Source organism: Delphinapterus leucas, chromosome 2 (assembly GCF_059928025.1).
Source record: "Delphinapterus leucas isolate spDelLeu-1000000601 "Yukka" chromosome 2, BTC_Dleu_Yukka2, whole genome shotgun sequence".
Taxonomy (NCBI): domain Eukaryota; kingdom Metazoa; phylum Chordata; class Mammalia; order Artiodactyla; family Monodontidae; genus Delphinapterus; species Delphinapterus leucas.
Window position 1 is genome coordinate 54,502,291 of NC_143130.1, and position 26,221 is coordinate 54,528,511.

At 39.1% G+C, this 26,221-nt stretch overlaps 1 protein-coding gene across 1 annotated transcript in view; it reads left to right on the forward strand.

Moving 5' to 3' along the window:
- ASB7 (ankyrin repeat and SOCS box containing 7) overlaps positions 1-25,971 on the forward strand; it is a 52,904-nt gene extending 26,933 nt beyond the window's left edge. The window contains exons 5-6 of the mRNA XM_022598864.3: positions 4,027-4,632; positions 18,875-25,971. Coding sequence (XP_022454572.1) covers positions 4,027-4,632; positions 18,875-19,014 — 746 coding nt within the window. The 3' untranslated portion in view covers positions 19,015-25,971. The remainder of the gene's footprint in view (positions 1-4,026; positions 4,633-18,874) is intronic.
- Positions 25,972-26,221: the final 250 nt, after the last annotated feature.

The following is a 26,221-nucleotide window of genomic DNA, read 5'->3' on the forward strand; positions in this document are numbered from 1 at the left end:
CTGGTATATGGATACACTTTTAGATCAGTGGAACAGAATAGAGTTCAGAAATAGATCCACACTTGTATGGTAAATTGTTTTGTGGCAAAGGCACCAGGATAAATCATCGAGGAAAAGGTAGTTTTTTAAACAAATTGTGCTGGATTAAATAGATATTTATATGGAGAATAATGAACGTTGATCTGCTCTTATGCTGTACACAGAAATCAGCTAGGAATGGACCATTGCCCTAAATATAAGAGTTAAAAGTATAAAACTTCTAGAAGAAAAGAAAACCTATGTGACATTGTGTTGGGCAAAGATTTCTTAAACAGGACACAAAAAGCACAAACCATAGAAGAAAACAAATGACAGTAGATTTCATCAAAATTCAAAACTTTTGCTCTTCAAAAGACACAGTATAGGAAATGAAAAGGCAAGCCGTAGACTAGGAGAAAATACAAAACATATCTGACAAAAGGGCTTGTATCCAGAATATATACACAATTGAGTTTTAAACTAATAATGAGAACAACTACACAATAAAAATGGGTAAATGATTTCAACAGACACTTCACAAAAGAAAGTATATGAATAAGCCCAGTATCAGAATAAGCCCAGTATCAGTAGTCATCAGGGTAATGTATATTAAAATCCCAATAAGTTACCACTTTATACTCAATAGAATTGATAAAATTAAAATTACTAATAATGCCAAGTATTAGTGAACATGTAGAACATTAGGAACTCTCATACATTGCTCGTGGGAGTGTAATATTGTATAGTCACTTAGAAAAACATTTTGGCCCTTTTTTAGGAGGTTAAATGTACATTTAACATATGACCCAGCAATTCTCTCCTAGGTATTTACCCAAGTGAACTGAAAACATATATCCACAAACAGACTTGTATATGAATGTTCACAGTAGCCTTATTCATTATAGCCTAGGAATAACCCATTTATCCATTTGCTACTGACTATATAAATAAATAACTATATATCCATATTATGGAATACTGTTCAGCAATACAAAGGGATGAAATTTTTTTTTTTACACCTTTATTGGAGTATAATTGCTTTACAATGGTGTGTTAGTTTCTGCTTTATAACAAAGTGAATCAGTTATATATATACATATGTTCCCATATCTCTTACCTCTTGCGTCTCCCTCCCTCCCACCCTCCCTATCCGACCCCTCCAGGCAGTCACAAAGCACCGAGCTGCAAAGGGATGAACTTTTGATGAACCACAACATGTATGAATTTCAAAAACATTATAATAAGTGAAATAAGTCAAATACAAAAGCCTAATACTCTATGATTCCACTTATATCAAATTATAGAAAGGCAAAACATTAGTGGTTGCCTGAGGTCTAGAGTCTGGGCAGGAAATTGTCTGTAAAGAGGCAGGAAGGAACTTTTTGAGATGATGGGAATATTTTGATTGTAGTGGTAGTCACATGACTGTATACAATTCGTCAGAGTTCATCAACCTGTATACTTAAAATGGTTCAGTTTTATTGCACCTCAGTAAAGCTGTTGGAAAGAAAGAACCATATTGGTAGGGAATGTTTGTCTGCTTTTATTTATATATGCTTTCAAACTTTTCAAATGGGTTTCTTGAGACTGATACAATTTGTATTAAATAGGTTGCACCTGGGGGGAGAAAGCTTGCTAAAGTGGACAAAGTTATGAGGTGATGGGGCTACCATGTTAGTGTTCAGCGAAGGATTTTCTGTTGAAGGAACATTTGAACAGACACAGAGGAAGTGAATTCAGTTAAGTCAAAAAAGGTCTCTTCACATGTGCCCTGCACATTTCTTACAGAAATGTTTTTGTAGTTTCTGCTACTATTACAAATAAGATCTTTTTCTTATCTTATTGCATTGGCTAATAATCCTTAAATTAATTTTTGTTTTCATCTTTGTCTTATATTTCCTATTTGTTAATTTCTTGACGAAAGTAACTATACAGATTTTATACGTTGTTAACCTACAGTCTTCTTTCTGTGCTGTGTTTCCAGTGTGTGCTCAATTAATGGATTTTAGTGGTTTTTACTTAGACTAAGCAGATCATTGCTGTATTTGTTAATCTTTGTTTTTCCTAGCTCAGTATAGCACCAAGTTGTAAGTAGAATCTAAAAAAGACCTGAGGTGGAAAACTAAAGATGCCAGTGCAATTTTATATAACATAATTTTAATTTTACTGTCAAAGCGAGCATAGGATGCACATGAGACTGTTTGCTGGCAACTTTAAAGGCACCCATGGTGGATGAAAGGTGGGAGAAGTGAAAAGTATTCTTGAATTTCACTAACAGATTAAAAGAGAATGTCTGGAAGCAGTTGATTGGTCAGGTATAGATTAGGAATGGCCATCTTGGCAAGATTTACGGTTTTATTTGAATAGAAGGGGTTCTTTTATATTTCATGCCTGTCTTAGTCTACTTTAGGTAAGTGAGGTATCTGAAAACAGATTTGAGGGCTCAGCATCATCTGTCAAAATGGCAACAGTAGCTCATGTTCATGCCTTACCAGTAGATGGCAGCAATGTGCATTGTTTAAATATTCTTGCTCTTTTTTTTTAAATTAAGTAGTGAATAGGTACTGTATATTTTTCTTTTAGTGAAGACCAAGGCAGATATGATACCATCATTTTCTTTAAACACATAAAAGTCATATTAGTGTTGTGTAATATCAGTTTATATGAAATAATCTTAGAAATTCAACTGATACAGCTTACCTAAAAAGTGTTAACTTTTTATAGCTTTTGTTGTAACTATTTCTTAATTGAAATTTGTATTCTCCACAGTATTATTACTATTTTAGATACAGTTTTCTGCCTCAGGTTTTTCTAAGAGACCAAGCTGTCATAAAATGTTTTAGAACTAAGCAACATTTTACTAAACAAAACGCAAGTGTTTAATCACATGACTGTGGAGGCTTTTTGTTTGTTTGTTTGAAGAACACTTATGAATTTTTCTCTTTCATGAACAAGCTAAAAATTAATGGTGACTTTTATAAGAAGAAAGTATTTTAATCCTTGGTAGTTAGGTCCAACCTGTTATCTTCACACAGAATTGCTGGCCTCCAGGAAGTGACCTACCTATAGCATATGAGGGTTCTTGCCCCTTTCCTGCCCTTGTCCAGGAAGGCTAGTGGGATGAGAGCTGTGTAGAACCGACCCTCAGCTTTAGGAAAGACTGGGGGCAGGTGACAAAAGCCTGTGACTTGAGGAGTCACACAGCAGATAAATCATTTTAGTTTCTTTTCTTCTCTTTTATTTCTTTTTTTTCTTCCAGAAATCTGTCGATTTAGGAGAGAGGTTTGGAACTGTTTTAGAAAATAATATTTATTCAGTGCTGAGGTTTCTCCCAATTTTTCACACAATGTGTGCTGCTTAATTCTTAAAAACTCCAAAGTTCTTGTAAAACGAAGAATTCAGAATAGAGTTTTATCTTATAAAAACATGATTTATCAAGATCACTTAACATATATCTTACATGTTTTGGAATTCTTACAGATCACAGAAAACCTTTTTTTTTTTTAATTTTTACCTAATACACCCTAAAACAACACAGTCTGCCAGACCACAGTACATCCGTAATTTAGAGCAGCAGATGTTGCTACACATGCTTCTTTTTAAGACCAAGAAGCAGCAGAAGAGAAAATAAAACAAAAAGTTCAAAACAGAAGAGCAACATGAAACAGTACAGAGATGAGGGAGTTGGGAAGCCAAGGGCAATTGGTGAAATTAGCAAAGAGAGGGGATGTGGTGATCTGGACTCTGTGTTTTTTGTATATAGCTTTTAAATGCTTTGTAAGTCATATACTCATCCTATTAATCGAGGTTTCATAACTTTCTACTAAAATTTTTTTTCCATTAAAACGGTATTTCAATTAAGCTGAGGCAAGAAGGACTTAATATTCATTATAGTGTTTAATCATTTCACATTTCATATGAGAATTGGCTAAGATGTGCTGTGCCATGGCAGAGTTCGTTGCTTTGTCTCAGAGTCTGCTAATGTTTTCATTTTGGTTTTAACTCTAGCTGATCCCACAGTTAAGGACTTAATCGGAGGCTTCACTGCACTTCATTACGCAGCCATGCATGGCCGGGCTCGGATTGCACGCCTGATGTTAGAATCTGAATACAGGAGCGACATTATTAATGCAAAAAGCAACGATGGCTGGACTCCCCTTCATGTGGCTGCTCACTATGGTAGGGACTCATTTGTCCGACTCCTACTGGAGTTCAAGGCTGAGGTCGACCCGCTCAGTGATAAAGGTACAACGCCGCTTCAGCTCGCCATTATCCGAGAGAGGTCAAGCTGTGTGAAAATCCTCCTGGACCACAATGCCAACATCGACATTCAGAACGGTTTCCTGTTGCGATACGCTGTGATCAAAAGCAATCACTCTTATTGCCGAATGTTCCTTCAGAGAGGAGCAGACACAAACTTGGGTCGCTTAGAAGATGGACAAACTCCTTTACATTTGTCTGCCCTTAGGGATGACGTGCTTTGTGCACGGATGTTATATAATTATGGAGCGGACACGAACACAAGGAACTATGAAGGACAGACCCCACTGGCTGTTTCAATAAGCATTTCTGGAAGTAGTCGACCGTGTTTGGATTTCTTACAAGAAGTCACAAGTATGTAATTTAATTATTACTACTATTACATTTTTTAAAAAATTTTGCATCTTCTGAGGAGCTTAAGGTATTTTTATAACTTAAAATGACCAGACATTAATGATTCTTATTAGCCTTGCTCATTCCATTCATCTGAACTGAAAAGAAAGCTCTATATCACAGGATTTCATTAAAAATTCAGTTGTGTTACTAAAAGTAAATGGGGGTAGATAGGGTGTTAGAACACCCTCGATGTTAGATGTTACGATCGATGCTAGAACAAGGCAGTTCCTACTGGTCATAAACATAGTCTTTCCAGGCTTTCCTGGAATTGAGTCTGAGGAATTAGGAGAATTTTGGATCTTAGCATCCATAGCTATGGAAGTGTCCTAGAATTTGTGCTTTATTGCTAAGCTGTTGCTCATGTTTTATTGTTGCTTTTCTTCTTCGTTACAATGTGAACACACATGAAATGGAACAGCAGTGTTATTTATCAGACATCCTAGTAATGCAGGTTAAGGATGATAGAAATCAGAAAGTGTTGTAAAGAAAAATTTGCTCCCAGTGGAAAATTTGGTGCCACTGTCTCTGGCCCACACAGGACTGTATAACTGACCTGTTTTTGTGTGGGCACTTTTTTTTAAAGCCAGGAAAAGTGTCTGACCCATTGTGTGTAGTGGTGCATGTGTTCGTGTTGTTTTTCAGATAGAGGTATTAGTTTGTGTGGAGTAGCCACCCTCTCCTGTCTGACTTCCTTGTGACCAGTCGAGTATGTGTCTCAGAGCTTAACATCACACATGAAGCCACAGTCTATAAACAGAACATTTGTCTGCCACACTTTTTAATGAATTCCCCTTCCTCACCTAAGTTTTATGTTTCATTCATTGTTATGGAAGAAGAAACACATTCTGGGTACCAGGTACTGGAGGGTGAGGAGTTTACTTGACCTGCTTGTAAATAATCCACTGCCCCCCTGAGAGCTGAATTTGGGAGTAGAAAACTTATGAAGAAATGAAGTGTAATTTGTATTTTGTTTATTCATAAGAAGGGAAAGATGAAATTATTACCACTAAGTATATTCAGACTCAAGCATAAAAAGAAATCACACTCAGGATCTAACTCATGCTGTCCAATAGAACTTTCTGTAATGATGGAAATGGTCTCTGTGCTGTCGACTGTGGTAGCCACTAGCCCCATGTGGCTGTTGAACACTTATTATGTGGCAAGTGCCACGTAGGAACTGAATTTTAAATTTTATTTAATTAATTTAAATTTAAACATCCACAAGTGCCTAGTGGCTGTCGACTTGTACAGCACAGATACGCCTGCCTTGGGAGAGGTGTTTTGGGCTATCTGGTAGGTGGTCCCTTGCAGAAAGCTTTTGAGGCACACTGATGTACCCAGAGACAGGAGATGTTATGTGTGCTGATTCCTCCCCAGCTGACCCTTCAGATCCAGGCCGCATTTTAGGAAAAGACTACAGCAAAAATTCAAATGCTGATTCTCTCAGCAAATGTTCTAGCAGTTTTCATTTATATAGACCAGTAGGGGTGTTGGTGTAGTGAAAGATAAGATTACTCTTGAACTTGAGGTTAGAATTCTGTCGTGGTATGTAGCCTATAAAGTATATCTTATTCTTAATAAATTCTGAATATATTTTTGTTGTTGCTGCTATTGTTGTTGTTTTAATTTTAACACTAGAGGCTCGTGGTTAAATTACCTTGTCTGTCTTCAGGAAGGCATGTTACACACATAAATGCCGCAGCCTTGTTTGTTAAATACTTTGCTTGGTGGTTAATGGTGGTAGACTAGGGCTAGACTATGTTAGACCAGCTGTGACTCTACCACATATTAGCTATAACTTTGGGTGGGTTAGCTAACCACTTTGTGCCTCTGTGTCCTCATCTTAAAATTGGGGTAATTATATCTGTCTTACAGGATTGTTGTGAGGATTGAATGAGTTATATTTATAAAGCACTTAAAACAGTACCTGGCACATTTTAAGTGCTATATATGTTTTTTTTAAATAAAATAATTAAGTGAGGGTAGATGAACAGCAAGAGCTGGCTTGCTACCTACAGGGTGAATCCCTTAGATTCTTATTCTACCCTAGCCTCTATTTTCAAATCTATAAACTGTTGTGTGATCTGCATCTGGAGACAGGCAGCCAGGGGGATGGGGGGAGCTGCCCCTTCGTCCCCCGGCCCTTGGAGCTGCTCAGTTCCACCATGGAGTGCTGCTGGTGAGCAAGAATGTTGAGTTAAAAAAGAGATTCACACATACCTTTAAAATTAGGGCAGATAGAAAAATCGACGGGACTGCCTCTTTGTGTTTGAGTTCTCCACTGCACCTAGAGCAGAGCCATACACCTAGTAGGTCCTCAGTAAGTGTGGGTTGGTTATTGGCTGCATCTGTAAGGATGGTAGCTGAGCAAACTTGGGATGCTTTTCAGAAGCGAAGGACCATCTGTCCTTGGAAGGCTGCAGTTCTCCTCTGTCTTCAGGTGATGCAACATAATTCATTACTTCTTGACTTTGCTGTCAGTGGTGTTTCCTGCCAAAAGCAAATTAAGTGTTTCTGCTTCACCTGTGCATTATTTATTAGATTTTCTTTTCCAAGTGAGTAATTATGTGCTAGAAGGACCAACTGTAGCTGATGCCCTCTGGAGGTCTGTACTGGCTCTCTTGGAAACCAGAGTGAGGACTTCCCTGGTGGCGTAGTGGTTAAGGATCCACCTGCCAATGTAGGGGACATGGGTTCGAGCCCTGGTCCGGGAAGATCCCACATGCCGCGGAGCAGCTAAGCCTGTGTGCCGCAACTACTGAGCCTGCGCTCTAGAGCCCGCAAGCCACAACTACTGAGCCCATTGCCACAACTACTGAAGCCCACGCGCCTAGAGCCTGTGCTCCATAACAAGAGAAGCCACCGCAATGAGAAGCCCGTGCACCGCAACAAAGAGTAGCCCCCCGCTCGCCGCAACTAGAGAAAGCCCGCGTGCAGCAATGAAGACCGAATGCAGCCAAAAATAAATTAATTAATTAAATAATTTTTAAAAAAGAAAAGAAAACCAGAGTGAAAGATGGTTGGGTGGTTCAGGGAGCCAGCAAGTCAAATCCCTGAGCTCCTTTCAGTCTTTACTGCTGCTGAGAGCTACCGCTCTCTAGGCCCCGAGTCCTTGGCCTCACATCTGAGAACTCAGACTCCTGAGGTGTAAGGACAGCAGAAATGCCACTTGGTGGTCTTTATTCAGGGCCATTTTACTGGAGAGCAAGTTAGTTAAATTGGAAGAACTCAAGACAATCATAATCCTAGAATCTAAAAGCTACTGTGGCTTTTTAGAAAAATTGCCATAAAAACTCTGATACACACTCCATAAAAACAGAGCAGGTCAAGTGGCTTAGTTATAAGGTAGTATCTGTGGGTGCCTTGTTGGTCACAGTAGAGGGAGAAGCCACAAAGAGGTGTTGTTAATTCTACAGACAGACTTCCAGAAACCTCTGCCTTCTAGAATGGCTGGAACTCAATGTGGTCACCTCCAGAAAGCCAGTCAACTGAAGGAGCAGCTTTTTTGTGCCCTGGAACAGTAAATACAGCTAAGAGCCAAGGATCCTACCTGGAGAATGAGGATCACCTTGCTGAGGGAAAGGTGTTTCCTGCTTAGAGAAGCCAGTTTTTGGTCTTTTAGTTCTTTTACTAGATAAAAAAAGAGTGGAGCAAATAAACTAAAGGGACAACAACAGAGAGGGCAATGAAGATGTGACCGATGACAGGTAGAAATGGTGGTGATGACAGACAGCAGCAGACGTTCTGATGGAGGTCCATTGATGGAGGATGATGGAGGTCCGTTGATGGAGGTCTATTGGAGACACTCATTCTGAGGGTCATGCAAATGCATGCAGTTAATTAAAGTAGAATAATTTGTACGTAGCGTTTGCACAGACACCATTTGGAGCTAAGAGGATCATGGAAACTCTGGCATATAGGAATGGGCAAAAATTCTCTAGCTGAAGATAAAGAGCAGAGATTGTAGGAATGTTTGCCCAATTCAAAAGAAAAAATTAACATTTATGCACAAGAAAGGGCGAGCACAAGAAAATGTTGTTAAAAGAGGTGCAACGTTAAAACTTCAAGAAACACTATTTCATAAGTAAAGCTTACCCTGAGAAATGGTTAAATAATAATAGAACTCTCCTTGAGCAATGGGATTGTAATCTAGTGCTCTTTTCCCCTTATCATCTCCCTGCCCTACAATGTAAACTTTCCGAGTCAAGGAGTTACTCAGAATATGAAAGTTTTTTAAGAAAGAGAGATTTCATGAGAAAGCAGTTTTGCCCTCTCCCCTGTTTCATGCCCTGCCCCCCACCCCCAAATACCCACACCTTGGTGAGCTAGGAGGACTGCAGTGACTGGAGTCAGAGAAACATTTATTCTCCAGGTGGGGTAAAACTCTGGTGAAGCCTCTTCCCTTGGAGAACAGACTTTGTTATGAAGTTTCTGAGTGTATGTCAGATAGTTATTCTCACCCTCCCCCTGGCAGAGCCATGAGGGAGTCTTTATTGGCTCTTCATGTGAGAACCTGATGGGGCTCCTGAAAGGAAAGCTCAGAACATCAGGTGTTTCCTAAGACTGTGGCTCTCCCTCTCAGGCTGGTCCATGCACAACTCTTGGCAGTTTGTCAAAATGACCATTTAAGTGTTCCTACCAGTTTGTGGCTCCAGTAGCTACTGCTGCAGGTGCACAGATTTCAGCTGTGACTCTAGATCTGATTCTCTCTCCAGATTTTATGGTGGAGGTTTGCCCTGTGACCTCAGTTTACCGATGGGTCCTAGATAAGTCATTAATTTCAGTTTGTTTGGCTTTTTCTTCTTATAAGGACTGGAGTGAGGACTTCAAGTTCATTATATGTTGGAGCTGAAACCAGAAGTCTATTCATTATTTTTATCATTTTTACTTACAATGCGAAAATCATCCTATCCATGGTCCCTTGGGCTGAGTAGAGTTTTGCCCACTTGTATTCAGAGGCATGTGTCTCCTTTATAGCGTACTGAAGGTTTCTCAGCTGTGCCTGTGTCACGGTTGCTGTTGAATCAGCTGAGTCTGGTGGTGGAGAGAGCAGTTAATGGGCTCTTGACCCAGTGTCTGACTTACCTAATAAACTTGGGCAAGCTGCTTAGCCTCCACCTGCCTCATGGGTCTGTTTCCTTCTCTGAAAAATGGGGGAATTAGACCATAGTCCGTGGAGTCCCTCCTTTTAAAAATTCTTGCCAATAAACACTCTTAAAGGGGATGATATCCTGCTGCTTGTGGTTTTATTTTATTTTGTTTCTGGATTCATGTAGAACAGTGTGGACTCTTGGGGGTCCTCAAGACAGTTTTAGGTGCCCATGAGGCCAAAACTAATTTCATAACAATACTAAGATATTATTTGCCTTTTCTTTTTTTTTTTTTATTGGAGTAAAATTGCTTTACAGTGTTGTGTTAGTTTCTGCTGTACAATGAAGTGAATCAGCTATATGTATACCTATATCCCCTCCCTCTTGGACCTCCCTCCCCGCTTCCCCCCCCAGTCAAGGTCATCACAGAGCACGGAGCTGAGCTTCCTGTGCCACACAGCAGGTTCCCATGAGCTATCTGTTTTACACATAGTAGTGTATTTATGTCAAACCTAGTCTCCCAGTTCATCCCACCCTCCCCTTCCCCCCCGTGCCCACATGTCCGTTCTCTGCATCTGTGTCTCTGCACTGACTTTTGCACTGATGGTGTAAGAGCTGTGGTGGGTAAAATGACAGGTACCTCAGCATTAATCAAGGCAGTAGTCCCAGAGGGTATTAGTAGTTGTGTTCTTCACCACAAGGCAGTCTCAGTAAAGACTGTTCCAGTTCCATTTAGGAATCTCTTCGATTTAATTTTATTAAATCTTATCCCTTTCAGTATGTACCTTTTAAATATTCTGTGGGATGGAAATTGAAAGTATTCTTACTGTGTAATGAAGTGCTGTGATTGAATGGAGGAAAAGTACATCTGTGATTTGTTTGAGCTGAACCAGCAGCATTTTTGGTGGAATACCATTTTTACCTGAAGGATGGATGGACAGCCAAACTATAGCTGTTTAGGCTTTGGTATTTGGTAGACATTTTGTTGAAAATGAATAAAGTGCATTTGTCACCTTAAGGAAAACAACTGACAGTATTTATGGGGAGTCATAAAATTTGAGCTTTCAAGTGAAAGTTAGAATTTTGAAAAGCTTGTGTTTTTGTATTTGCCACTGGGATATTGCCAGTTTCCCAACATGTAAAGACTTTTTTGAGATTAGTAGAGATAATAACAAAAGTAATTTTTTGATATCATGTAATAAATTGGGTCAACATTTGGAAGACCTGCATAATAACCCAGGTAACCAGTATTTTCCAAATGACTAATGCATGATGTTACAAAATCATGCATGGGTAAAAGATCCATTCAGAGGGCAAAACAGACCAATGGATTTTAATGTGAAAGAGTATAAAGAAGTTCATTGTTGTGGTTTCAGATTCCATACTGCATCTAACCTTTAAAAAAACAACTCTTGTTGAGTTTTGGTGACGTATCAAAGAAGATCCATGATTATCTAAAAAGGCCATTAAAATATTACTTCCTTTTCCAACTACCTATGTGAGTGTGGATTTTCTTCATCTACTTCAATCACGACAGCATATTACAACAGATGGTACGCAGAAGCAGATCTGTAAATCCAGCAGTCTTCTCTGAAGCCAGACCTGAGAGATATTTGCAGAGATGTAAAACAGTGCCACTCTTCTCATGAAATCTTTCTTGTTTTGAAAAGCAGCTTTTTCTTCCCATAAAAACTTATTTCAACTGATAATAAATTTATTATTATTATTTTAAGTGAATCAATAAGTATTTTTTTAATTTCTGAAGTTTATTTTCTAGATATGATGAATATAGATGGATATAACACACATAAACAAAAATTCTTTGAGGTCCTATAATTTTAAGAGTGCAAGTCAGTTTAGAAGACTAGTACCCTGGATTTTAGATCCCAGTTTCAGAGATTCACCGTGCACAGCAGCATATCAGAGGTGCCAAGGAGTCCTTGAGTAAGTTAACCACTTAACTGTTCACTAAACACATTTTTTTTTTCTTTTTTACATAGCATAGCAGGCTCTCGTATAAATTACTCTTAAGGCAGAGAATATGCCAATTGGGTTTGTGTTTAATATCCAGAGGAGTCTAAGGTAATGCACTGATCTGTGTTTCTAGTAGATGCTGTCCAAATACTTGAAGCAGCTGCTCCGTATGCTTCAGTGGTAGGTAAAAGGTAGTGCTGGGTTGTATCAATATTTTGATTTGTATGTTTTAAGGAATTAAAGGAGTTAATAAAAGGAATTAGTTATTTAAATTAAATTTTAAATAATTTAAATAATTTTAAAATATTTTATTTAAATAAAAACTTATTAAATAAGTAAATTGACCAAAAGGAATTTGAAAAATAAAAGGCTCATACTTCTAAGAGAAAAAGATTAGGTAAATGGGAATGAGTTGGATAAACTGTTTTGCAGAAAATTAATCCATCAAGTACTTAAGATTGTTACTTTCTAGAACATCAGTTACGGGCATTTAAAAATACTATTTTATAAACACTACAGTAACCTGAAATCACGGGCATTTAAAAATACTATTTTATAAACACTATATGTTTTTATTTAAATATGTCTTTATTTAAATTTTAGTCATAGTCAAGTAGTATGTTTTAGCTGCAAAGTTTTAAACTTTAAAAAAAGTAAGAATATAAATCATGACTTTAATTTTAAGAAAGTGAAATTTAGGCTCTGGCTTTCTCAGCTAAGTCCAGCACAGCAACAGGTAGGTATGTAAGCAGATGACCCCATACAACCCCTCGGCATCAGGTGCCCTTACTCCTGTGTTCCTTTCAAATGCTTCTTTAATCAATTTCTTTGACTTTTTTCTTTCTTTTTTTTTTTTTAGTATGACTTACCAAAATAGTGTTACCTTAGTATAACTCTTTGGGGAAATAATTTGTGTAACACATTTTAACTAAGGTTATTTTTGATTATTGATTTTTCTTCTCATTGGGGATTTTGCTACACATCTACATTGTAGTCTTATTAGGTTATTTAGTCCCAATGATTAAAATCACTTTTAGAAATAAATAGTACACAGTTTTAAGTCAAATTACACCACATTTTAAGATTCTTTGATATGGAAAGTATTACTTTATTCTGTACTATTTCTGTCATATTTGTATTACTTTCTATTTTTTATGTAGGCTTCTAGGGATTTCTGTTATTTGTTAGGAAGCAATATATGCTTTTGTTTGGCTTAGTGCAAATGAGAAAAATAGGTCAAAGCTCGTGTGCCTGTGAAGAAAAATGTAACAAGTGGACAAATGTCATCAAGGCTGACATTGTGTACTTTTGGATTCTATCTAAGAGTTAAATCAGAGTAGCCTTTTATTTTACAATACCATGATCTTTATTTTGAGGTGAGCTCGCAACTACCTTTGTCCTGTAAAATAAGATTTAACACATTTCATACTAAGTCCCTGTGAAGGGAATTCAGAGGCAAGAGCAAAGGAATAAAACATGTTTATGGTAGGGTCTTAAAATGGGAAACTGAAATAAAACAAAGAGGTATTGGGAGACCATTCCAGATGTTGACCAAAGATGGAGAGTGCTAAATAAATAAGTTTAGCCTATTATAAATGCAGTGGTGATCATGTCAAAAGGAGGTGCTTTAGGATATTTAATTTTCAAAATTATGCTGCTGCCCTGGTTTTGTAATTATACTAGACCAGGCCCTTCAAAAGCTGATTTCCTATTTTATACCAGCCCAATTATTACTAATGATGGGCTTCTTTACCAAATGGAAAGACTAATAACCCTTTGAAGTATTATGTAATCCCATTGTAGTTCATTAGTATGAATAATAGTTTGTAGTGTTTCTGCGTCCCCCATAGTGTTTATAATTCCTTAAATTATACTCTTTTTGTGAGATGTCCCCCAAGGTCTCCCCTGTCATCCCATGGACAAGGCAGTGGCTATTTAACAGGACAGGAGTAATTTTCTAAGACGCCTGGTAAACAGCGTGCACGTGTGTTGGTTTTTTGCTTTTGTTCCCTTTATTCTCTTTCTCTGCCTTCTTTTCCTCTGCCACCACCTCCTTCTTTCTCTTGCCCCTTTAATCTCTGGGACAGTGCATTTTTAAGTACATAGTAGGTGCTCAGTAAATACTTTTGAGTGATATATTGACAAGAAAATAAATAATAGGCACATCTGAGAGATACTGCAGGTTCTGTTCCAGACCACTGCAATAAAGTGACTGTTGCAATAAAGCAAGTCATACAAATTGTTTGGTTTCCCAGTGCATGGAAAAGTTATGTTTAGACTATATTGTAGTATATCAAGTGTGCAATAGCATTATGTCTAAAAAAACAATGTGCGTATCTTAATTTTAAAAATACTTTATTGCTAGAAAATGCTAATCATCATCTGAGCCTTTAGCCTAGTAGTAACTTCAAGAAAAGGATCACTGATCATAGATCACCATAATAATATAATAATAATGGCAATGTTTGAAATATTGCAAGAACTACCAAAATGTGACACAGAGACATGAAGTGAGCAAATGCTGCTGGAAAAATGGCACTGATAGACTTCCTCAATTCAGGGTTGCCACAGACCTTCAATTTGTAAAAAATGCAGTATCTGCAAAACACAATAAAATGAGGTATGGCTGTACTTCTTTTTCAGTCATAATCTTCTATTCCTAAAATGATACTCTTGAAAAAATGGGTCCTTAAATAGTTTTAGAAATAACAGTCATTACAATTAGTCTTTATTACTCTTTATTATGTAGCCCGCTTTTCACTCAGTGCTACTACCTGGCAAGGTGAGGGAATATCTGTCTATTTGTGGAGCAGTAGTATAACGACGCAACCTCACTTCATCACTGCACAGCTTTTTTATACAAAGTTCTCACATCTCTGCCGAATCCAGGTCATGTAGTGATTTCCAGAATATGATTTCCATCAGTTTGCTCAGCACTGTTTCCCAGGACTAGATTACGAGTTGTTCTTTTACTGTTAAGTTGTCAGCTAGTTTTCTTACCGTCTTAACACCAGGAAGCTTCATCTTCCAAAAAGGAGCCCTCTACTTTTCTGAGAAGGGGAAGCAAAACATACCCTTACAAGTATTTAAAATTACTATTTTAACATTTATTTACCAAATACTCTATAGCTCTTACTATATGCCTGGGAACTATTGTAAGCACTTTACCAAAACGAATTCTTTTTGTGCTTGTAAGGCCTATTATGTAGGTGGTGTTATCCTTAGTTCATAGATGCAGAAACCAAGGCAGGAGGCTAAGTAGCTCACCCAAGAGCTACTGGGGCCAGCAGTTGATGCTGGCTGCAGAGTTGATGCTTTTAACCACTCTGGCCTTTACCATTCAAGGTCTTTCTGCAGACAGGAATTATACATGGTCAGGAAATCTTCAAAAGATCACATTCTCCCCAAACATTAAAAGACTGCCACGACACACTGCTTAAGAAGAAGAAAATTCGGTAGCAAACTGAGTAAAACTTTCTGATATTTAGTCATAGAAAGTGCATTTTTCCCTGGGGAAGGCTAATGCACCAATAGCTTCTGAGGGTGGTAGTATTTCTGTAGCTGCCTCCCTTGAACTTATTAAACGATTAAAAGTCTCCCCTTTCCTCCAGCTTCTAGTAACATTTTTAAAACTTTCCTTTAAGCCCTGACCAACAGCCTCGTCAAAGCTTTTCCCCCCTGCCTGGTCCCAATGACAAAGCCATCTATTTTAGATTTTTTTTTTTAATGACAACCCCCTACTTCCACGTCCCAGAATCTCACTTGGTTATCTAATGCTGCAAATTTTAGTGGCTTAAAATAATAATAATTGATTATTTTACTTCTCTACTCCAAGCAGTGTCATCTGGAGCCACTTGACTGGGGCCTCTCCACTGTCAAAAGGGCTCACCCTGATGGCTGGCTAGTTGTGCAGGCACTTGGCTGGGAGCTCAGCCTGGATGTTGGGCAGTGACCTCAGTTCCTTTTTGTAGACTGCTGAGACTTCTTCATGGCGTGGTGATAGCTGTGTGCCAAGAGTGAATGTCCCAAGAGCCAAGTGAAAGCTATGATCTGAGTTCCACCATAGTCATGAGCCCACCCAGTTTCAAGGAGAGGGAACCTAGATACTGTCTCTTAATGGTGGGGTATCCAGTCACATTGTAAAAAAAAGAGCATGAGGCATAGGAGGTACTGTGGTCGTTTTTGGAGAGTATAATCTGCCACAAAACGAGACCATCAGAAGATCCCCTGTTTGGAACCTATTGTCTCCATCTTTTCTATCTTAGCTAAGCAAATTCCAATAATACAGGTTTTCCACATTGTTAGATGATATGTTTTCATTTAAGTACACATGTATATTTATATATGTCAATTCTGTGTCATCTGTTTTTTGCCTGAATACATCGTGGTTGTTCTTTTCATTAATATTATACTTGAAAAGAACCTGCCATCTATTAGGAAAATCAAATTCTTTAAAAAAAGAAGATTCAAATCCGATACATATTCTGGTTTGCATTTGCAGATCAAATACTATAAGCATTTATTGAAAAATGACAGTGATAATTTATCCTCTTCCTAAAGGTAGCCCATGAATGGTGATGAAAAATAATTCAAAACAGGTTAGAAAATGATTTGCCGTTGACATGGGTGTGTTTTGCAATGAGTTATACTTTAAGGACAAGCCTATTAAGTGTTCATTTGTTCAACTAGTATTTGTTGAGTATTGTGTTAGGCATTGGACTTTTGCATTGGCAGCCAGAAATCATCTTACCCTCGTGAAACATGTGAGGAAGATGGACATTAATGGGTAATTACCAAGTAAATGTAAAATCATAGCCTTGTTAAGTACTGTAGAGAAAAGGAGCTCGGAGAGAATCCGATGGGGAACCTGACCTCATCTCCCTTTCAGCAGTGCCCTTTTAGTAGAGATCTGGACGATGAGGGGGACATACCTCACCAAGAGACTCATGAGTGAGTGCTACAGCCTCACAGGGATCCTTATGCAGACATCCACGGATACACGTGCCCCTAGCTTACAGCCATTTTTAGGAAAGCAGTAGCTTCAGCTGTGATTCTGTTAAGAGACCATGTATTAAGTACCTCTTGGAAAGCACAGGCCTTACAGAGCAGAGGTCTAAGTTTTAAGGACTCTTTTTCATTTATAAAGAATTACTTAATTTTGAATAATGGTGATCCCTGTAAACGAGTACTATTCAAGTAAGTACTAAGTATAGCAGTAGTACTCCATGTATGGCCTGGGGACCTCTGGAGTTAGCCAGACCCTTTCAGGATATCGAGGTCAAAGCAATTTTCATAATAATACTAAGACATTATTTGTCTTTTCCACATTTCTTCTTTTATGAGAGTAAGTGGACTTCCCCAGAGACTGGATGATGTGGTTTCATCACAGCAGATTGGGTGTAGGAGCATATATGAGAGTTCAGCTATCATGTGTTAAGCCAGACCTTTAAAAGGTTTTCAGAAATGTGAAAGAATGCCATTCTTCTCATTTATTTTTGAAAATATTGTTACCTTCATAACTATGGTATTTATGTTAACTAACATATAATGGATTTATCTTTGTTATTTTTAAATTAAGTATTTCTGAAATTTCTGTTTTAACTTCTAATATGGTGAAGTGTAAAGAGTTTTTTTTTTTTTTAATTATTTATTTATTATTTATTTATGGCTGCGTTGGGTCCTCACTGCTGCTCGCGGGCCCCCTCCAGTTGCGGCGAGCGGGGGGCCACTCTCCGCTGCGGTACGCGGGCCTCTCATTGCGGTGCCCCCCCTGTTGCGGAGCCGGGCTCCAGGCGCGCGGGCCCAGCAGTCACGGCCCACAGGCTCTAGATCGCAGGCTCAGTAGTTGTGGCTGGCAGCTCTAGAGCGCAGGCTCAGCAGTTGTGGCTCACAGGCTCTAGAGCCCAGGCTCAGCAGCCGTGGCGTACGGACTTAGCCGCTCCGCGGCACGTGGGATCCTCCCAGACCAGGGATCGAACCCGTGTCCCTTGCATTGGCAGGCGGATTCCCATCCACTGTGCCACCAAGGAAGTCCCTGTAAAGAGGTTTTGAGGCCAAGAAGTTTGAGAATCGCTGAAGTATAGCTTCCTGCTTGACTTTGAGCATGTTACTTAGAGATGCAAGCAGTCTGTAAAATGGGGATGTTGATCAAAGTACTTCCCTCGTAAAAGGATTAAACGAGTTAGTATATGTCGGGAGCTTATAAGACTACATGGCACAGAGTACACATTCAACATATGTTAGTTTGTATTATTATTACCATTTAATATGAAAGTAGAATTTATGTGAATCCAAACACTTCTGAGGCTCTGTGGCAAAGAATTTTTTCTTGTGTTTGTGGCCATCTGTATTGATTCGGTAAAACAAAGTATTCAAAAGTGAAAGAAATTGCATTTTGTAATTTTTCTTTTGAGTTGGGTTATAGCAGAGGTTTTTATTGGCAGATGGTCAGGGTGGCATGTCTGAAGAGATGGGGATTCAGAATAGCTTGGGGTGCTTTTTCCGCCCCCCCCCCCGCCCTCCCAGTCCACGCTCTCCCCACAGCCAAGTTCTGCTGTGTCCAGAATCATGGTGAACAGCGGGGCAGATGTCATTTGGGAGAGATCCCCAGGATTGTGTTCTGTGCCCTGGACAGTGAGCTGACAGGAGGAGCCTTGTTAGAAAGCATCTCTTTTAGTTCTCTCACTTTTCAGGTTGAGAAACTGAGTGATTTGCCTCACACTGGTTCACCCAGCATATTAGAGGCCTACCTGGGACAATAACTGACATTCCAGTTTGTACTGGTAGGTATACCAGGCTTAGAGTCAGAAGATCTGGTTTTAGCCTCTGTCTAAAAAGCTTTAATTGGTCGTCTGACATTGAGCAATTGACTAAAATCCCTGATCTTTAGTGTCCCTATTTGTAAAATGGAGGTGAAAATATCGACCATCCCAGGGATGTGAAAAGGATCAAATGAGACGCCATATGAAGGTACCCAGGAAATGTCCTCTTAGCTAGAGTCTCTCTGATCCTTTGCATGTAAAGTCCACAGAGAGACACTTCCCAGTGAAATAAACTATTCTTTTCAAAACCTTAAAGCCCGCCTTAAATGTTGTGGTTTTCAGCTTTGTAACATTTTCTTTTTTCTGTCTTTATAGGACAGCCCAGAAACTTGCAGGACCTGTGCCGAATTAAAATTCGACAATGTATAGGCCTTCAAAACCTAAAGCTACTTGATGAACTACCAATTGCCAAGGTCATGAAAGACTACTTAAAACACAAATTTGATGATATCTGATATACACAGAACTGTGAGCAAGATTAGGAGTTATATTCCAGATACTTAAAAGGCTTTTTGCCTTGCACAAAGTATATCCTATGCAATTTCTGATTTGCTGTGAAATCAGAAAGCAGGTATACACTTATAGGTTTTGTTTGTTTGTTTGTTTGGTTTTCATTGTAGGGGAGGGATGTTTTTATATATATAAACACACACACACACACACACACACACACACACACCCCACATGCTTGAAGGTCTTAATTTGGTTTCTTGGTCCAAGTTTACGAGGTTCAAGCTTTCTATACAATATCGCATTTAAAACAATTGTTTTTCCAAAATGACACAAGCAGGTTAGGAGTGGAGAATTTACCCTTTCCAAATTTATGGCTTCATTGATGTGCACAATATTATAAACCAGCAGAGCACTTGTTACAGTTTGGAGGCACAGTTTTACCCGGGGTATCCTGGGTTCTACTGGAAAATGCTCTAAGAAAATTTTAAAGTAACGCTGTCACCTCAGTCATTTTTAATGAGTACAAATTGGCTGTTTCAAACTGTTCTTTTCCTAATTAATGTAGCTTTGGATGACATAAATCCATTACCTCTGCTTTCCTGTTGGTGTGCTCTTGTTTTAAACTTATTTTTTTAACAACTGTAGTACACTACCCAGAGACGTTGCGTCTCAACTTCTGTCTCTAGTTGAATTGTGCTTTTAAAAAAACTAATGGGAAAGAAAATAACTTTATAAAGCCCGTGTATTCTGTTTTTAAAACAGTGCCTCCAGTGCAGTACTCTTTCTGGTGTATTTTATCCATTATTTCACTTGATGTTCCTCATTCCACAGCTGGCTTTGACATGCCTGTGAGAACAGGAACCACCACTAATTTTAATTGCAGAACCATAGTATGTCAGTTGCAATTTCCATTTTAAGCTTTGTCTTTTACTTCACTTTAAGCCGAAAATTTCATGTCCTGGTGGTAGAGTATTCCCTAAAAATAGCCCCAAATATTGTTAAACCATTTGGCTTTAATGGTTAAATAATTTGGGGTGGTTTCATGGTGTTTTTTTCCTCCCAGTTGAAATAAAATTTCTAAAGGGTAAAATTTCTAATGGGTGCACATTTGTAAATCTGGTTAATTCCTAATATGCTAATTAAGCATTTCCTATCTATTTTAAAGTTATGCACAGTGACACTCTTCAGAACAGTTATTTTCTGGGTTGATTGGCATATGTTTGCAGTGTAAACATAAATATGATAAAGTGTCAATAACAATGGTTCTAGAGGCATTAGAGATCTATGGTGATGCCCTGGGAAATGAGTTCTGTGCTTGATTTGTCATCATATTAGTTTCAGAAGAAACTTTAAAAATATCCCAGTATTGTTCTTAGTGCTTTAGGAAATTTCAGAATAGTTACATACCAGTAATAAATTCGTTATCAGAAGTTTACAAGATGAAGGGCTTCTCTTGTCTGAATTTCACCTGAAAATTAGGAGTCTACTCTGGCTTTACCCTTTTCAGAGCCAGCAGTGTTATTTCCTCAAGCACAGAGTTTATTCTCTTGGATGCAGAGTAGCTGTGGCATCAGATGTCTGATCTGCTGGGCCTAGGCTGGGTACAGGTTTCTGAAGAATGGGCAGCTTCGGGAAGAGGTTGTTGTGGGGGATCACGGATGGGCTACGTAGCCTCTTCTACAGGGAGCCACTAAGAGTGTGGCCAGTTTTGTAACCATCCCCAAACTGTAACTGGAACATGATGGATAGAAATGGGTGGTCTGTCTTTTTTTTTTTCCTAAAAATATCTCCAAAAAGTTATCTTCTGAGAGAGAGTCCTTTATGAAGCTAGGAGCTGAGCTGTGTTCTCATTCTGGAAACCAATAGCCAGGTCAGAGCTAGGACACATTTGCGGCATCAGGGACCTGGCATGGCCAGAAATGAATTGTGTTACTTCTCCCTGAAACCCTGGGCCCAGGGAGACGAGGAGATGGGAGGGCTTGTGGGGTCCTGCACTCTGAGCAGTGGTGTTAATGTTACATTTGCACAGGACTTATTTCCTCATGTGTCTATTAATTTATTCAGTTAGTTCAAAATGATTTTCTTTCCCCAGCCAGTCAAAGGTTTCCAAATTAAGTTAGCCACTGAGTTTGAGTCAGGGAATTCCAAGTAAAAAGGTCAGATGAAGGTAAATTCTTTGTTCTGTATTGCTGCTGCGACTTCAGAAAAAAATTATGAATGCTCTTCCTGGAATCAAAATTTCTATTTAATGAAGAAGTGTATAATTCCATTATTTATTGTTTGAGGTTTCATTTTTCTGGAAGTTTAAAAAGAATGTTTTTGTTTTTGTTGTTAATAGAATCCCAATCACATATCATATTTAACAGTAACTAAAATGTCTCCAAGTTGGTAACTGGTGGAATATAGGGATGAACGTGCCGGTCTGCACTTGAATTTGATTGGCAGAGAAGCTTTCTGTAGTAACATAATGAGAACAAATATTTTCAGAAAATCAACTGATTGGTTTTTCCAGAATCTTGACTGAAATGTTCAGAATAGTATCAAATTTGTCACTGATCCTTCTATGTTTCTTTTGAAATTTATTATTTAAGCCTATTACTAAACCTTTATAGAAATATATTTGGCAAGTACACCAAAGAAACCAGCTCATAAAAGATTATGATCATTAATGAACTGCAAACCTCATCTTTTAAAAACAGACTTTTTTGTGTGTAAATATTTGTGTTTATAAATGTACAGCAGAGTAAGTTTTTTAGATTATTTAATTCCCATATTTCTAAACTATTTACCACAGAATAATCCATGCTTGTTAGTTTGGAGGACTTGACTATTTTGTTTTTTTAATTCATTATCAGTCATGCTTGGAACAGCATTTCCGCTAGAGAATTCAGTGTTCTGGCAGTAGCAAGAGTACACATCTGGAGCGTGAGGGAGTCTAGCTTGATTTGTCAGATACACACCCTATGAGACGAAAATGTGTATTTTAATTACCAGAGTGGACCATACAAAAACTGAGATTCTAACTTTCTTGCAGAATTGCTCATCAGCCCAGAATGTGATTGGGATGAGGCCCTTTGCCCACAAATTTAGCTTTCATGTAACTCCTAGTGTGTTATATCATAATGTATTTTGTTCTTCCTTTGTAATGTAAGTTTTGCTTTGGGTCAATTTGAATTAAAAAAAAAAACTTAAATCTGGTTTAAAACATACTGGAATTGTGTTTTATTTCTAGTCTACCTTAACTTTTTAATACTTCCAGCTACTTGGTCAAAAGAAACAGAATGCTGTCTTTCATTCCTCAGCATTTTAGATAATTGGGAATTGTGTAAGAATGTGATACAGAAAACAGCACCATTTTGGATCAGATAAGGAAGCCCCCCTCCCTTTTTTAAGGTATCCTGCAAATACCTACCAACAAAAGACTATCTATCCCATTCTTGAGTGTGTTGATCCAGCACTGAGCCTTTTGGGGCCATATTCACCTCTGCCTCACCTTGACTGAGGACAGAGTTTGGACCACAGCATCTCTAAGCACAGAACAGTATATTCAGTTAAACAATGAATTTGAGGTAGTTTATTAGCTTACAAGAGATAGAAGGAAAATAACTTTGCTTTCATATTTCCTCTGTATATAAGCACAGCTTGATTTAGGAGAGACCTCAGACTAATGTGAATGATGCTGTGCTAAGAAGAAGGGAGGACAGACGACTTAGCACCCCGTGCAGAAACGCAGTGTTTTGCTACCATAACCTTGTTACAGACTTGTCCAGGGTTTGGCACAAATGAAAGCCAAGAATGGGACATCTGAAACTGTTCCTAATGATCAGCAGGGGAGTTCAGATGTGAAAAAGAGCTGTGTTGCTTGGAAATCTTGAGGTCATTCCTTTTCCAATATGATGTAAGTAGTGTATTGTTTTTTCAGCTGAAAGACAACTTACAAAAATGGCTTTCTAGCTATTGATAAAACAGATTATCTACTTTATAAAAAAATATTTCCACATCCCATGTAGTTGGGTTTCAAAGGTAAAAGAAAGTGGATTTTTGTATCATCTTAGTATTTATGTAACAATGTAGCTTTGTGTTCTCTTAACACGTCTGACAAACTTTGATGTTAGCATTTATATTAGCTTAAATACCAATAAAGATTTTAAATATCCACTGCCAGATACTGTTATTTAGGTTGATGTAGACTCCTAAGATACCAAGGCAAATTTGTCTTTATTTTATCATTAGTTATTCTGTCATTACCTATAAGGTCTCTTAAGTCTTAGATGAAAAGCAAAGGGTCAGCCAGCATATGGCTCTACTGGAGCCCATGACTCTTCTCGTATGCTGCTGATAAATAGTGTTCAAAATCTTGTACTATATTTCTCTAAGATCATGGTACATTTTATAGATACTTCTTTATCTTCCAGAAAAACTCTTGATTCCTGAGTGACAGTTAACATGCTCAATCCCATATGAAAAAAGACTGAGGTGCTTTGCACAAGGTCCTATGAGAGATCATCATTGTGTGAATAAAACCTGGCAATAGCTCTGTTGCTGCAGAGCATGGTCTCTTGTCCTGCAGGGGAGTGTCTTCCACCAAGTGTTGCTCTTTCCATTTCTCACTCACCTGTGCCCACAGTGCCTCGTGCTGGGTTTCAGTTGTGCTAAAATGCTTTATCAATTCTGAAGACCCATAAACCATTAGAAGTAAAGGATCAGATTAAAGCAAAATATTTCTCTTCTGTTGCAGATATGACCTTTAAGAAAAAATCATGTAATCGTTTGTAGTTATTGTAAATATATTTTAAATTAAATCTTGGTTTGTTCCGGCATCTTAAAAATCACACTCAGAACCTTTTTTTTATGTTTTCTTGTAATTAGGAAATTGTTTTAAGTGAATGCAAATGTAATTTATGTTACATTAGGTAGTAATTAAGTGACTCACTTTTTTGTGAAATAGCATTTTATGAATCAGAAATGAGATGGCTTAATTTGGATGAGGGGATTCAGTTGAAGCTGAGAAACTCGGTTATGTGCTGAGTAGACTGACCCTTTGTGACTGACACAGAGGTAATCCAGCTGCAGATATTTCCTATTTTATCTGGCAAACAGAGTCTTATTTTTCTTGCTGCTCAGTCTTGAGCTGATGTTGCTTTTCTTCCTCTGATAGTTTTGGGTCAGGTCACTGCTCAGTTTTCTTTTTCTTTACTGAAAAAGAAGAACACTTGTAGGGGTGGACTTACTGTACATGACCATTTTATATTTCTCTAGAGGTTTTCTAGATTTTCCCTCTCTTACTTCTGTCCACTTAACCCTTTTGTGAAGTACACACACATGCACAAATCATGGCCTCGCCAAGTTGCTTTTTTGACTTTTGAGTTCCCTGATTGCTTGTTTTCCCTGCCTTACCTGGATGGAAATACAGCTTAATATCATTAGGAAATATAGCATAATATCATTTAAGAAGCCTAATAAATAAGTCTGGGCTACATCCATTTCCCATCTTGGGTAGCACCAGAGAGGAACAAATTGCATTTCTTCCTGGTTTATTACGTGTTCTTAAAAAATCATTTTCTGTGAGTCCATTGCCCAGTGGGCTCCTTGAGGATGGACCCTGGGTCTTATTTGCCTGAATCTCAAACAGTATTTGCTGAAAGAATCAGTTTTCCAGAGCCATAGGTACATGTGGCAGTTGGTCCTCAGCCAGTAACTTTATTCCTTCAAGCTTCCAAGGAACCCAGGGCCATGTGGATGACAGCATCAGCATTTCCCAGCTCCAAATCTCAGGTAAGTATTGTCCTCCTATCCTGCCAGTGTTGTCTTTTGCTGTTCCTTCCTCCCTTCTGCCCCCACCTCTCTGCCCTCTCCTCCATCATGGTCACTGAGCAGTGGACCCATATGATCAATGGTGTGTGGACACTGGGATGGCAGACTTCCAAAGAGATGCCCCAGGGCTCTGGTCATGGGGAATTCTGCCTACTTGGAGTCTCCCTCCCTGCGCTCCCACAGTGTGTTGAGCCTCTGAAGGATCACACTTCTCCTGAGGACCCTCCATGCATGTCTAGCTCAGAGCTTCCCAGCAGTGACCCCAGCTCACTGATGTGTCTCTATGGGTTACAGCTGTGCTCTCCTCACATCTCAGGGCAGCTAGGTGGGGACTGAGGTAGAGCCCCTGGTTCATCACCCCCGGCTGTGCTCTTCCCCACTTTCCCACGGGCAGCACGAACGACGTCACTGTTTACGTAGCAGGGGAGCACTGCATAGCTGGCTCCTGCGTCTAACTGTTGCTCCTCTCCGTGGTGCCTGCCACACAGTGCCTTTCACATAGTGGGTGCTCAGTTGTTATTCTTCAAATGAATTAATCTAGTCCAAGCCCTTTCTTTTACAGGCAGGGAAGCCCTTTTTTATGGGTCGAGAATTGAGGTGACTCAGTAACTGTGGCCCTGCCTGTAGTGGCTGGCAGTGAAGGGCACAGCAGCCAGCACTCCTCAACCTCTGGATCTTCAGCAATCCCAGCTTCGGGTGGCTTGGCCCTCACTTGCATCCGGTGTTTTCTGTGGAACAGAAACTGACCCCTTGTTAACAGAGCAATGATGGAATGAGATACATTTTGGCAAGAGTTGGCAAGGCTCAGGACTCTATACGTATAGTTCCTGGATTAAAGCTCACACATCCATAAAACTGCCTCTAATTTCCTACAGAATGCTTCCTGAGAATTCCATCTTGGTCTCCGATGTGCCTTTTTGAAAAATCATGACTGGGGCTTCCCTGGTGGCGCAGTGGTTGAGAGTCCAACTGCCGATGCGGGGGACACGCGTTTGTGCCCTGGTCTGGGAGGATCCCACATGCTGCGGAGCGGCTGGGCCCGTGAGCCATGGCCGCTGAGCCTGCATGTCCAGAGCCTGTGCTCCGCAACGGGAGAGGCCACAACAGCGAGAGGCCTGCGTACCGCAAAAAAAAAAAAAAAACAATCATGACTGAAAGGGCTTAGGTTCTGGGGGCGACCTTAGGAACGGCATCGCCAGCCTCCTGAGCGTGGGGATATGAATTCTCATTGTGCTGTGCTTTTGTTTTGCTCTGTGTTTACAAGGCGAGTTGAATAACTGCATATATGAGGCTGCTCAACGATGCCAGTGGCGTTTATACTCAGCATTTTTTCCCTTTAAGTTTTCATTACAGGCAGCTAAGAGATTGATCCACCACTGTCTTTTCATCATATTT